At 60.9% G+C, this 12,179-nt stretch overlaps 1 protein-coding gene across 1 annotated transcript in view; it reads right to left on the reverse strand.

The window, feature by feature from the left end:
• Window positions 1-424: 424 nt before the first annotated feature.
• LOC127060719 (complement C3-like) overlaps window positions 425-12,179 on the reverse strand; it is a 12,388-nt gene continuing 633 nt past the window's right edge. Inside the window, exons 2-8 of the mRNA XM_050984782.1 lie at window positions 11,822-12,138; window positions 10,594-10,699; window positions 7,973-8,062; window positions 6,369-6,455; window positions 5,317-5,400; window positions 3,526-3,661; window positions 425-726 (exon numbers count right to left, since the gene is read on the reverse strand). Of these exons, the coding sequence (XP_050840739.1) occupies window positions 585-726; window positions 3,526-3,661; window positions 5,317-5,400; window positions 6,369-6,455; window positions 7,973-8,062; window positions 10,594-10,699; window positions 11,822-12,138 (962 nt within the window). The 3' untranslated portion in view covers window positions 425-584. The remainder of the gene's footprint in view (window positions 727-3,525; window positions 3,662-5,316; window positions 5,401-6,368; window positions 6,456-7,972; window positions 8,063-10,593; window positions 10,700-11,821; window positions 12,139-12,179) is intronic.

Here is a 12,179-nt window from a genome sequence, read left to right on the forward strand (position 1 = left end):
CCATGTCCATTATGGTGTCCCCATGTCCCCTCTGGTGTCCCCATGACCCCTCTGATGTCCCCATGTCCCCTGTGGTGTCCCCATGTCCATTATGGTGTCCCCACGTCCCCTCTGGTGTCCCCATGTCCCCTCTGATGTCCCCATGACACCCATGGTGTCCCCATGTCCCCTCTGGTGTCCCCATGTCCATTATGGTGTCCCCATGTCCCCTCTGATGTCCCCATGTCCCCTCTGGTGTCCCCATGTCCCCTCTGATGTCCCCACGCCCCCTCTGGTGTCCCCATGACCCCTCTGATGTCCCCACGTCCCCTCTGGTGTCCCCATGTCCCCTCTGGTGTCCCCATGTCCCTTATGGTGTCCCCATGTCCCCTGTGATGTCCCCACTGCCCCCACACGTCCCCCCCTCCAAGGACACCAAGGCCAATTGCTCAGAAATGACTTTTTTAACCAAAAAAACCCCAAAAAACCCAACCGAAAAAATGCGAGGAGGGGACAAAAAGTGACCGGAGAAGAGCCGTGACACCCCAGGACTGGGTGCCACCGGCGGGTTGGTGACACCCCAGGGGAGGTGACACCTCGGGGACTCAGGTGGGACAGCCGAAGAACGTCATGGACTCGGAGAACTCGACGAAGTCCTGGCAGCGCTGCTGGAGAGCCGGGTCCTGGCAGGCGGCCTCGGAGGGCCACTCCTCCAGCCAGGTGTCCTTCCCGATCAGGTACGAGTACCTGGGGACACAGGGACAGCTGGGGACACGGGGACAGCCATGGGGACATGGGGACATGGGGACAATGGGGATATGGGAGCGGCCTCGGAGGGCCACTCCTCCAGCCAGGTGTCCTTCCTGATCAGGTACGAGTACCCATGGGGACACGGGGACAGCCATGGGGACACAGGGACAGCTGGGGACATGGGGATATAGGGGATAATGGGGACAATGGGGACAATGGGGATATAGGGGCGGCCTCCGAGGGCCACTCCTCCAGCCAGGTGTCCTTCCTGATCAGGTACGAGTACCTGGGGACATGGGGACAGCTGGGGACACGGGGACAGCCATGGGGACACAGGGACAGCTGGGGACATGGGGATATAGGGGATAATGGGGACAATGGGGACAATGGGGACAGTGGGGACAGTGGGCACAATGGGGATATGGGAGCGCCTTGGAGGGCCACTCCTCCAGCCAGGTGTCCTTCCCGATCAGGTACGAGTACCTGGGGACACATGGGGACAGCCATGGGGACAATGGGGACAATGGGGACAATGGGGACAGTGGGGACAATGGGGACAGTGGGGACAGTGGGGATATTGGGGTGGCCTCTGAGGGCCACTCCTCCAGCCAGGTGTCCTTCCTGTTCAGGTACGAGTACCTGGGGACACAAGGACAGCCATGGGGACATGGGGACAGCCATGGGGACACGGGGACATGGGGACAATGGGGATATAGGGGCGGCCTCCGAGGGCCACTCCTCCAGCCAGGTGTCCTTCCGATCAGGTACGAGTACCTGGGGACATGGGGACAGCCATGGGGACACAGGGACAGCTGGGGACACAGGGACAGCCATGGGGACACGGGGACAGCTGGGGACATGGGGACAGGAGGGACAATGGGGATGGCCATGGTGACATGGGGGCAGTGGGGACAATGGGGATAGTGGGGACAATGGGGAGAGCTGTGGGGTCAGCAGCCGGGACAGCCGTGGGGACAGCGGGGATAATGGGACAATGGAGATATAAGGGACAATGGGGACAATGGGGACAGCCATGGGGACATGGGGACAATGGGGATAGTGGGGACAATGGGGAGAGCTGTGGGGTCAGCAGCCGGGACAGCCATGGGGACAGCGGGGATAATGGGGACAATGGGGATATAAGGGACAATGGGGACAGCCATGGGGACATGGGGACAATGGGGATAGTGGGGACAATGAAGATATAAGGGACAATGGGGACAATGGGGACAATGGGGACAATGGGGACAGCCATGGTGACATGGGGCAGTGGGGACAGATGGGCCATGGAGGCAGTGGGGACAATAGGGGCAATGGGGACAGCTGGAGATGTGGGGACAGCCGGGGGGACAATGGGGACCGTGGGGATATAGGGGCAATGGGGACAAGGGGGTCATGGGGACAATGGGGACAGCTGGAGACATGGGGACAGCCGGGGTGATAATGGGGACAATGGGGGCAGTGGGGACAATGGGGACAATGGGGACAGCTGGAGACATGGAGACAGCTGGTGGGATAATGGGGACAATGGGGACAATGGGGACAATGGGGATAACGGGGACAGGGGACACTGGGGACACAGGGGACAACAGAGGATAACGGGGACGGGGACACTGGGAAAAGAGGGGGCAGTGGGGACGCTGGGGACACAGGGGACAGTGGGGACAATGGGGACAATAGGAGTTTAGAGGACAATGGGGGACATGGGATACAGGGGACAGGGGACACTTGGGACACAAGGGACAATGGGAGACAATGGGGACAGGGGACACAGGGGACAGTGGGGACGATGGGGACAATGGGGACAATAGGGGTCTAGGGGACAATGGGGACACAGGGGACACTGGGGACACAAGGGACAATGAGGAACAATGGGGGTGTAGCAGACAGGGGACACAGGGGGCAGTGGGGACACTGAGGACACAGGGGACAGTGGGGACAAGGGGGACAATAGAGGTATAGAGGACAATGGGGACCATGGGGATATAGGGGACAGGGGACACTTGGGACACAGGGGACAATAGGGGTCTAGGGGACAATGGGGACACAGGGGACAATGAGGAACAATGGGGGTGTAGAAGAGAGGGGACACAGGGGGCAGTGGGGACACTGGGGATACAGGGGACAAGGGGGGACAATGGGGACAGGGGACACAGGGGACAGTGGGGACAATGGGGACAGTAGGAATATAGGGGACAATGGGGACACAGGGGACACTGGGGACACAGGGGACACTGGGGACACTGGGGACATAGGGGACATGGGATAACGGGGACAGGGGACACTGGGAACACAGGGGGCAGTGGGGACACTGGGGACACAGGAGACAGTGGGGACAATGGGGACAATAGGAGTATAGGGGACAATGGGGACACTGGGGACACAGGGGACACAGGGGACACAGGGGATGACGGGGACAGGGGACACTGGGAACACAGGGGGCAGTGGGGACACAGAGGACACAGGGGACACAGGGGACAATGAGTAACAATGGGGGTATAGCAGAGAGGGGACACAGGGGACAGTGGGGACACTAGGGATACAGGAGACAAGGGGGGACAATGGGGACAGGGGACACAGGGGACAGTGGGGACAATGGGGACAACAGGAGTATAGGGGTCAATAGGGACACTGGGGATATAGGGGACAGGGGGCAGTGGGGACACTGGGGACACAGGGGACAATGGGGACACTGGGGACACAGGGGACACAGAGGATGACGGGGACAGGGGACACTGGGAATATAGGGGACAGGGGACACAGGGGACACAGGGGACACCGGGGACCGTGTCCTACTGCCTGCCGGTGGCCCAGAGGTCGCTGGCCTGTCCCCAGACCAGGTAGTCCTGTCCCCTGCACAGCCTCAGCGCGTCCCTGCACTGCTGGTGGCTCACGAAGGTCCTGTTGCTCCCGGCCGGGTCCTCGTCCGTGCCTGGTCACAGTGCCACCGTGTCACCGTGTCACCGTGGCACCGTGTCACCGTGGCACCATGGCACCGTGGCACCATGGTACCATGTCATAGTGTCACCATGGCACAGTGTCACCGTGTCATAGTGTCTCCGTGTCACCGTGGCACCATGGCGCCATGGCACTGTGGCACCGTGGCACCGTGTCAGTGTCACCATGTCATAGTGTCACCACGGCACCATGGCACCGTGGCAACTGTGTCATAGTGTCACCATGACACCATGGCCCCGTGGCACCATGTCACAGTGTCACCGTGTCACCATGGCACCATAGCACCGTGGCACAGTGTCACTGTGTCACCATTGCACCGTGTCACCGTGGCACCGTGTCACCGTGGCACCGTGGCACCGTGGCATTGTGGCACTGTGGCACTGTGTTACCATGGCACCGTGTCACTGTGTCACCATGTCACCGTGTCACAATATCATCATGGCACCATGGCACCGTGGCACCATGGCACCATGTCACTGTGCCACAGTGTTACCATGGCACTGTAGCACTGTGTCATAATGTCACTGTGGCACCGTGTCACAATGTCACCATGGCACCATGTCACTGTGTCACAATGTCACTGTGTCACCATGGCACCCTGGCACTGTGTCACAATGTCACCATGGCATCGTGTCACAATGTCACTGTGTCGCCATGGCACCATGTCACAATGTCACCACCTCACCGTGTCACCTCCACCCCCCAAACATGGCAGCTGTGGTGGCACCAGGTGCCTCCAGCTTTGCCAGCAGCCTTGGTGTCCCCAATGTACTGGGGTGACACTGACCCCAGCTGGGTGACACTGACCCACCCGGGTGACACTGACCCACCTGGGTGACACCAACCCCACCCAGATGACACTGACCCACTTGGGTGGCACTGACCCCACCCAGATGACACTGACCCACTTGGGTGGCACTGACCCCAGCTGGGTGACACCAACCCCACCCAGGTGACACTGACCCACTTGGGTGGCACTGACCCCACCCAGATGACACTGACCCAGCTGGGTGACACTGACCCCAGCTGGGTGACACTGACCCACCCGGGTGACACTGACCCACCTGGGTGACACCAACCCCACCCAGGTGACACTGACCCACTTGGGTGGCACTGACCCCACCTGGGTGACACCAACTCCACCTGGGTGACACCAACCCCACCCAGGTGACACTGACCCACTTGGGTGGCACTGACCCCACCTGGGTGACACTGACCCACCTGGGTGGCACTGACCCACCTGGGTGGCACTGACCCACCTGGGTGACACCAACCCCACCCAGGTGACACCACTCCACCTGGCTGTCCCCAACCAGCCCACTTGAGTGTCCCCATCTGCAGGTGACCCGCACCATGTCCCTTCCCAAGGTGGCCTTGTCCTCCCCCCCGTGGTGGCCTTGTCCACCCTGTGGCCACCTTGTCCCCGCCATGGTGGCCTTGTCCCCACCCCGTGGTGGCCTTGTCCCCCCCCGTGGTGGCCTTGTCCACCCTGTGGCCACCTTGTCCCCACCATAGTGGCCTTGTCCCCACCATAGTGGCCTTGTCCCCGCCATGGTGGCCTTGTCCCCACCCCGTGGTGGCCTTGTCCCCCCCTCTGGTGGCCCTGTCCCCTCCCCATGGTGGCCGTACCCATCTTGATGACTGACAGGACCTCCATGACGTAATTGTCATAGGACGGGGTGTCCTCCTGGGCCACCAGCCTCACCTTGTACACTGCCAGGGGACACGGGGACAATGGGGACAGTCACCCCCGCCACGGTGGCCCTTCCACCTCCCTAGTCCCACCGTTGTCGTGCCACCTTCGCTCCGTCCTCCATGTCCCCAAGGTCCCTAAGGCCACCGCAGACCTATCACCTATGTCCCCATGTCCCCAGTGTCCCCACTGCCCACTCCCAATGTCTCCAATGTCCTTGATGTCCCCAATGTCCCTGATGTCCCCAATGTCCCAATCCCCCCAACATCCCCATTGTCCCCCAATGTCCCCAATGCCCTCAATGTCCCCATTGTCCCCCAATCTCTCCATTGCCCCCAACATCCCCAGTGTCCCCAATGTCCCAAATGCCCAAATATCTCCATTGTCCCCTATGTCCCTGTTGTCCCCAAGGTCCCCAATGTCCCCACTGCTCTCAATGTCCCTATTGTCCCCAATGTCCCCAATGTCCCCACTGTCCCCAATGTCCCCATTTTCCCCATGTCCCCACTGTCCCCAGTGTCCCCCAATATCCCCATTGTCTCCAATGTCACCGTTGCCCCCATTGTCCCCACTGTCCCCAATGTCACCATTTTCCCCATCGTCCCATTGTCCCCACTGTCCCCAATGTCCCCATTGTCCTCAATGTCCCCCAGTGTCTCCATTGTCCCCAACATCCCTGATGTCCCCATTGCCCCGATTGTCCCCAGTGTCCCCAATGTCCCCATTGCCCCCAATGTCCCCATTGTCCTCCAGTATCCCCATTGTCCCCATTGTCCCCATTGTCCCCCAGTGTCTCCATTGTCCCCAACATCCCTGATGTCCCCAGTGTCCCCATTGTCCCCATTGTCCCCAACATCCCTGATGTCCCCATTTTCCCCATCGTCCCATTGTCCCCATTGTCCCCAATGTCCCCATTGCCCCCAATATGCCCACTGTCCCCATTGCCCCCAATGTCCCCAAAGTTGTCCCCACTGTCCCCATGTCCCACCGAAGTCCACCCCGGGCTCGCAGGCGCGGTCCATGCGCTGGTTAACCGTGATGTCACCGGGCTCCTCCTGGCGCTTGAAGCAGCTCTCTGTGGGGACACGGGGACATCGTGGGGACATCACGGGGACATCATGGGGACATCATGGAGGCATCACAGGAACATCACAGGGATGTCATGGGGACATCGTGGGGACATGGGGACATCACGGGGACATCATGGGGACATCACGGGGAAATGACGGGGACATCACAGGGACAACACGGGGACATCGTGGGGACATGGGGACATCACAGGGACACCACGGGGACATCACAGGGACAACAAGGGGATATCACAGGGACATCATGGAGACATCACAGGACCATCATGGGAACATCATGGGGACATCATGGGGACATCGTGGGGACATGGGGACATCACAGGGACATCATGGGGACATCACGGGGACATTGTGGGGACACCACGGGGATATCACAGGGACATGGTGGGGACATCACGGGAACATTGTGGGGACATCACGAGGAAATCACAGGGACATCACGGGGACATCACGGGGACATCATGGGGACACAGCCATGACAAGGTCACCTGTGGCAGGGGCGTGTCCCATCACAGACATGACTCGTGACATCTCATCAATGACGTGTCCCCAAGTCCCTGTCCTCAGGGACGTGTCCCACCATGGCCATGACATGTCCCACCATGACCATGACATATCCCCATCATGGTGACATGTGACATCTCATCATTGATGTGTCCCATCATGGCCAGGACATGTCCCCATCATGGTGGCATGTGACATCTCATCATTGATGTGTCCCACCATGGCCATGACATGTCCCACCAAGGCCAGAACATGTCCCCACCATGACCAGGACATGTCCCCATCATGGTGGCATGTGACATCTCATCATTGATGTGTCCCATCATGGCCATGAAGTGTCCCCACCATGACTGTGACACGTCCTCATCATGGTGACATGTGACATCTCATCATTGATGTGTCCCACCATGGCCATGAAGTGTCCCATCACATCGGTGTGTCCCACCATGGCCATGACATGTCCCCATCAAGGTGACATGTGACATTTCATCATTGACGTGTCCCACCATGGCCATGACATGTCCCCATCATGACCGTGACGTGTCCCACCGTGGCTGTGACGTGTCCCACCCTGCCCCCGTGTCCCCGTGTCCCCGTGTCCCCGTGTTCCCGTGTCCCCGTGTCCCCGTGTCACCTTCGGTGCAGCAGCAAACGTTCCCATCGTGATTGTGGCATGTCCCACCGTGGCTGTGACGTGTCCCACCCTGCCCCCATGTCCCCGTGTCCCCGTGTCCCCGTGTCCCCGTGTCCCCGTGTCACCTTCGGCACAGCAGCAAACGTCCCCATCATGATTGTAGCATGTCCCACCGTGGCAGTGACGTGTCCCACCCTGCCCCCGTGTCCCCGTGTCCCCGTGTCCCCATGTCACCTTCAGCGCAGCGGCAAACGTCCCCATCATGATTGTGGCATGTCCCACCGTGGCAGTGACGTGTCCCACCCTGTTCCCATAGCCCATGTCCCCGTGTCCCTGTGTCCCCGTGTCCCCGTGTCCCCGTGTCACCTTCGGCGCAGCGGCAAACGTCCCCCTGGCAGATCTTGCTCAGTTTCCCTCCCTCCTTGTCCGGGTGGTAGAACCGGGTGCAGCGATCGTCTGCGGGGACACGGGGACATCAGGGGACACCCGGGGACAGAGGGGGACACCCGGGGACAGAGGGGGACACCCGGGGACAGAGGGGGACGCGGGGACAGCAGGGGATGCGGGGACACCAAGGGATGTCAGGGGACAGGAGGGGGACATCAGCCAGCGGGACACAAGGAAATGGGGACACAGGTGACAGAGGTGACCTAGGTGACCTGGGTGACACTGGGGACAGGGACAGGGATGGGGACAGAGGGGACAGGGAGGGACAGGAGGGACAGGGACAGAGGGAACAGGGAGGGGACAGGGACAGAGGGGACAGTGACAGGGACAGGGACAGAGGGGACAGGGACAGGGATGGGGACAGAGGGGACAGGGAGGGACAGAAGGGACAGGGACAGAGGGGACAGGGAGGGGACAGGGACAGAGGGGACAGTGACAGGGACAGGGACAGGGTGGGGACTGGGACAGGGTGGGGACAGAGAGGACAGGGAGGGACAGAGGGGACAGGGACAGGGATGGGGACAGGGACAAAGGGGACAGGGACAGGGAGGGGACAGGGATTAGGGAGGTGACAGGGACAGCAACAGAAGTGGGGACAGGGAGGGACAGGGACAGAGGGGACAGGGACAGGGAGGGGACAGGGACAGAGGGAACAGGGACAGTAAAAGTGACAGTGACAGTAACAGGGACAGGGACAGGGACAGTGGCAGTGACAGTGCCAGGGGACAGTGGCAGTGACAGTGACAGGGGACAGTGACAGGGACAGGCACAGAGGGGACAGTGACAATGACAGTGGCAGGGATGGTGACAGTGAGAGGAACAGGGACAGTGCCAGTGCCAGTGCCAGTGGCAGTGCCAGTGGCAGTGACAATGACAGTGGCAGTGCCAGGGGACAGTGCCAGTGCCAGGGGACAGTGACAGTGACAGTGACAGGGGACAGTGACAGGGACAGGGACAGTGACAGTGACAGGGATGGTGACAGTGAGAGGGACAGGGACAGGGACAGTGGCAGTGGCAGTGACAGTGACAGTGGCAGTGACAGTGACAGTGCCAGAGGACAGTGGCAGTGACAGTGACAGTGCCAGGGGACAGTGGCAGTGGCAGTGCCAGTGACAGTGAAAAGGACAGTGACAGTGACAGTGGCAGTGCCAGGGCACAGTGACAGTGACAATGACAGCGACAGTGACAGTGCCAGGGGACAGTGACAGTGGCAGTGCCAGGGGACAGTGGCAGTGACAAGGACAGTGCCAGGGGACAGTGGCAGTGCCAGTGCCAGGGGACAGTGGCAGTGGCAGTGACAGTGGCAGTCACCGGGACAGTGGTTGGGGACAGTGACAGTGACAGTGGCAGTGGCAGTGGCAGTGACAGTGACAGTGACAGTGACAGTGGCAGTGCCAGGGCTGGGGACAGTGACAGTGACAGTGGCAGTGACAGTGACAGTGGCAGTGACAGTGACAGTGACAGTGGCAGTGGCAGTGACAGTGCCAGTGACAGTGGCAGTGGCAGTGACAGTGCCAGTGCCAGGGGACAGTGGCAGTGGCAGTGCCAGTGCCGGGGACAGTGGCAGTGACGCAGTGGCAGTGACAATGACAATGACAGTGGCAGTGACAGTGACGCAGTGGCAGTGACAATGACAGTGGCAGTGGCAGTGCCAGTGCCAGGGGACAGTGACAGTGACACAGTGGCAGTGACAATGACAATGACAGTGGCAGTGACAGTGACGAAGTGGCAGTGACAATGACAGTGGCAGTGGCAGTGCCAGTGCCAGGGGACAGTGACAGTGACACAGTGGCAGTGACAATGACAATGACAGTGGCAGTGACAGTGACACAGTGGCAGTGACAATGACAATGACAGTGGCAGTGACAGTGACGCAGTGGCAGTGACAATGACAATGACAGTGGCAGTGACAGTGACACAGTGGCAGTGACAATGACAGTGGCAGTGACAGTGACACAGTGGCAGTGACAATGACAATGACACTGGCAGTGACAGTGACGCAGTGGCAGTGACAATGACAGTGACAGTGGCAGTGACAGTGACGCAGTGGCAGTGACAATGACAGTGGCAGTGACAGTGACGCAGTGGCAGTGACAATGACAGTGACAGTGGCAGTGACAGTGACACAGTGGCAGTGACAATGACAGTGGCAGTGACAGTGACACAGTGGCAGTGACAATGACAATGACAGTGGCAGTGACAGTGACACAGTGGCAGTGACAATGACAGTGGCAGTGACAGTGACACAGTGGCAGTGACAATGACAATGACAGTGGCAGTGACAGTGACACAGTGGCAGTGACAATGACAGTGGCAGTGACAGTGACACAGTGGCAGTGACAATGACAGTGGCAGTGGCAGTGGCAGTGACACAGTGGCAGTGACAATGACAATGACAGTGGCAGTGCCAGTGCCAGGGGACAGTGACAGTGACACAGTGGCAGTGACAATGACAGTGACAGTGGCAGTGACAGTGACACAGTGGCAGTGACAATGACAGTGGCAGTGACAGTGACACAGTGGCAGTGACAATGACACACCGATGCTGTAGTAGCTGTAGACGCTGACGGCCGCGGGCTGGATCAGCCCCACCTGGAACCTCTGGTGGGCCTTGAAGGCGAAACATTCCTGGGCCTTGTGCGACACCTGGGGACAGCGCGGGGACAGCGCGGGGACAGCACGGGGACAGGGACAGAGGGGACAGCGCGGGGACAGCGCGGGGACAGGGACAGCACGGGGACAGCGCGGGGACAGCGCGGGGACAGCACGGGGACAGGGATAGAGGGGACAGGGACAGAGGGGACAGCGCGGGGACAGCACGGGGACAGGGACAGCACGGGGACAGGGACAGAGGGGACAGCGCGGGGACAGCACGGGGACAGCGCGGGGACAGGGGACAGCAGCGGGGACAGCACGGGGACAGCGCGGGGACAGGGACAGGGGACAGCACGGGGACAGCACGGGGACAGCGCGGGGACAGCGCGGGGACAGCGCGGGGACAGGGGCAGGGGACAGCAGCAGGGGACAGCAGCAGGGGACAGCGCGGGGACAGCGCGGGGACAGGGACAGAGGGGACAAGGACAGGGGACAGCCAGGGGGATGGGGACAGGGGACAGGGACAGGGGACAGCCATGGGGACAGAGATGGGGACAGGGACGGGGACAGGGAACGGCCATGGGGACAGGGACAGAGATAAGGGGACAGGGGGACATGGGGACAGGAACAGGGGACATGGGGGTGGCACTCAGACAGGCTGCGAGCCACCTCCCCAGCGCACCCGGTCCTGTCCCCAGCCACGTCCCCGTGCTGTCCCCACCCATCCCTGTCCTTGTCACCCCCTTGAGACTGTTGCTGTCACCACCCCTGTCCCCAGCTGTGTCCCTGTCACAGCCCTGTCCCCTTCCTGTCCCTGCCCATGTCCCCAAGTCCATCCTGACCCCTGTGCCATCCCTGTCCCTGTCCCCATCCCTGTCCTCTCACATTCCTGTCCCATCTTGTCCCCGTGTCCTTCCTGTCCCCAATGTCCCCTGTGTCCCCACCTTCATCATCACGCCTGTCACCCTCCTGTCCCTGCTTATGTCCCCAACTCCATCCTGTCCCTGTCCCATCTTGTCCTCACCCCTGTCCCACTTTGTCCCTGTCCCATCATGTCCCCACCCCTGTCCCATCCTGTCCCTGTCCCATCCTGTCCCTGTCCCATCTTGTCCCTGCCACCACCCCAGTCCTGTCCCCACCCCCGTGTCCCCGGTGTCCCCAGAGTGTCCCCACCTTGTCCAGGTAAATGACGACGTTGCTCCGCTCTTTGTCCTGGTCCAGCTCGAACTTGGAGATGTACCTGTCCACACCCTCGGACAGCTGGGGACAGAGGGGACAGAGTGACACCGGGGACAGAGGGGACAGAGTGACAGCGGGGACAGAGGGACACCGGGGACAGAGGGACAGAGTGACAGCGGGGACAGAGGGACACCGGGGACAGAGGGGACAGAGTGACAGCGGGGACAGAGTGACACCGGGGACAGAGTGACACAGGGACAGAGGGACAGCGGGGACAGAGGGGACAGAGTGACAGCGGGGACAGAGTGACACTGGGGACAGAGGGACACAGGGACAGAGGGACAGCGGGGAC

This window comes from Serinus canaria, chromosome 25 (genome assembly GCF_022539315.1).
Source record: "Serinus canaria isolate serCan28SL12 chromosome 25, serCan2020, whole genome shotgun sequence".
NCBI classification, from domain to species: Eukaryota; Metazoa; Chordata; class Aves; order Passeriformes; family Fringillidae; genus Serinus; species Serinus canaria.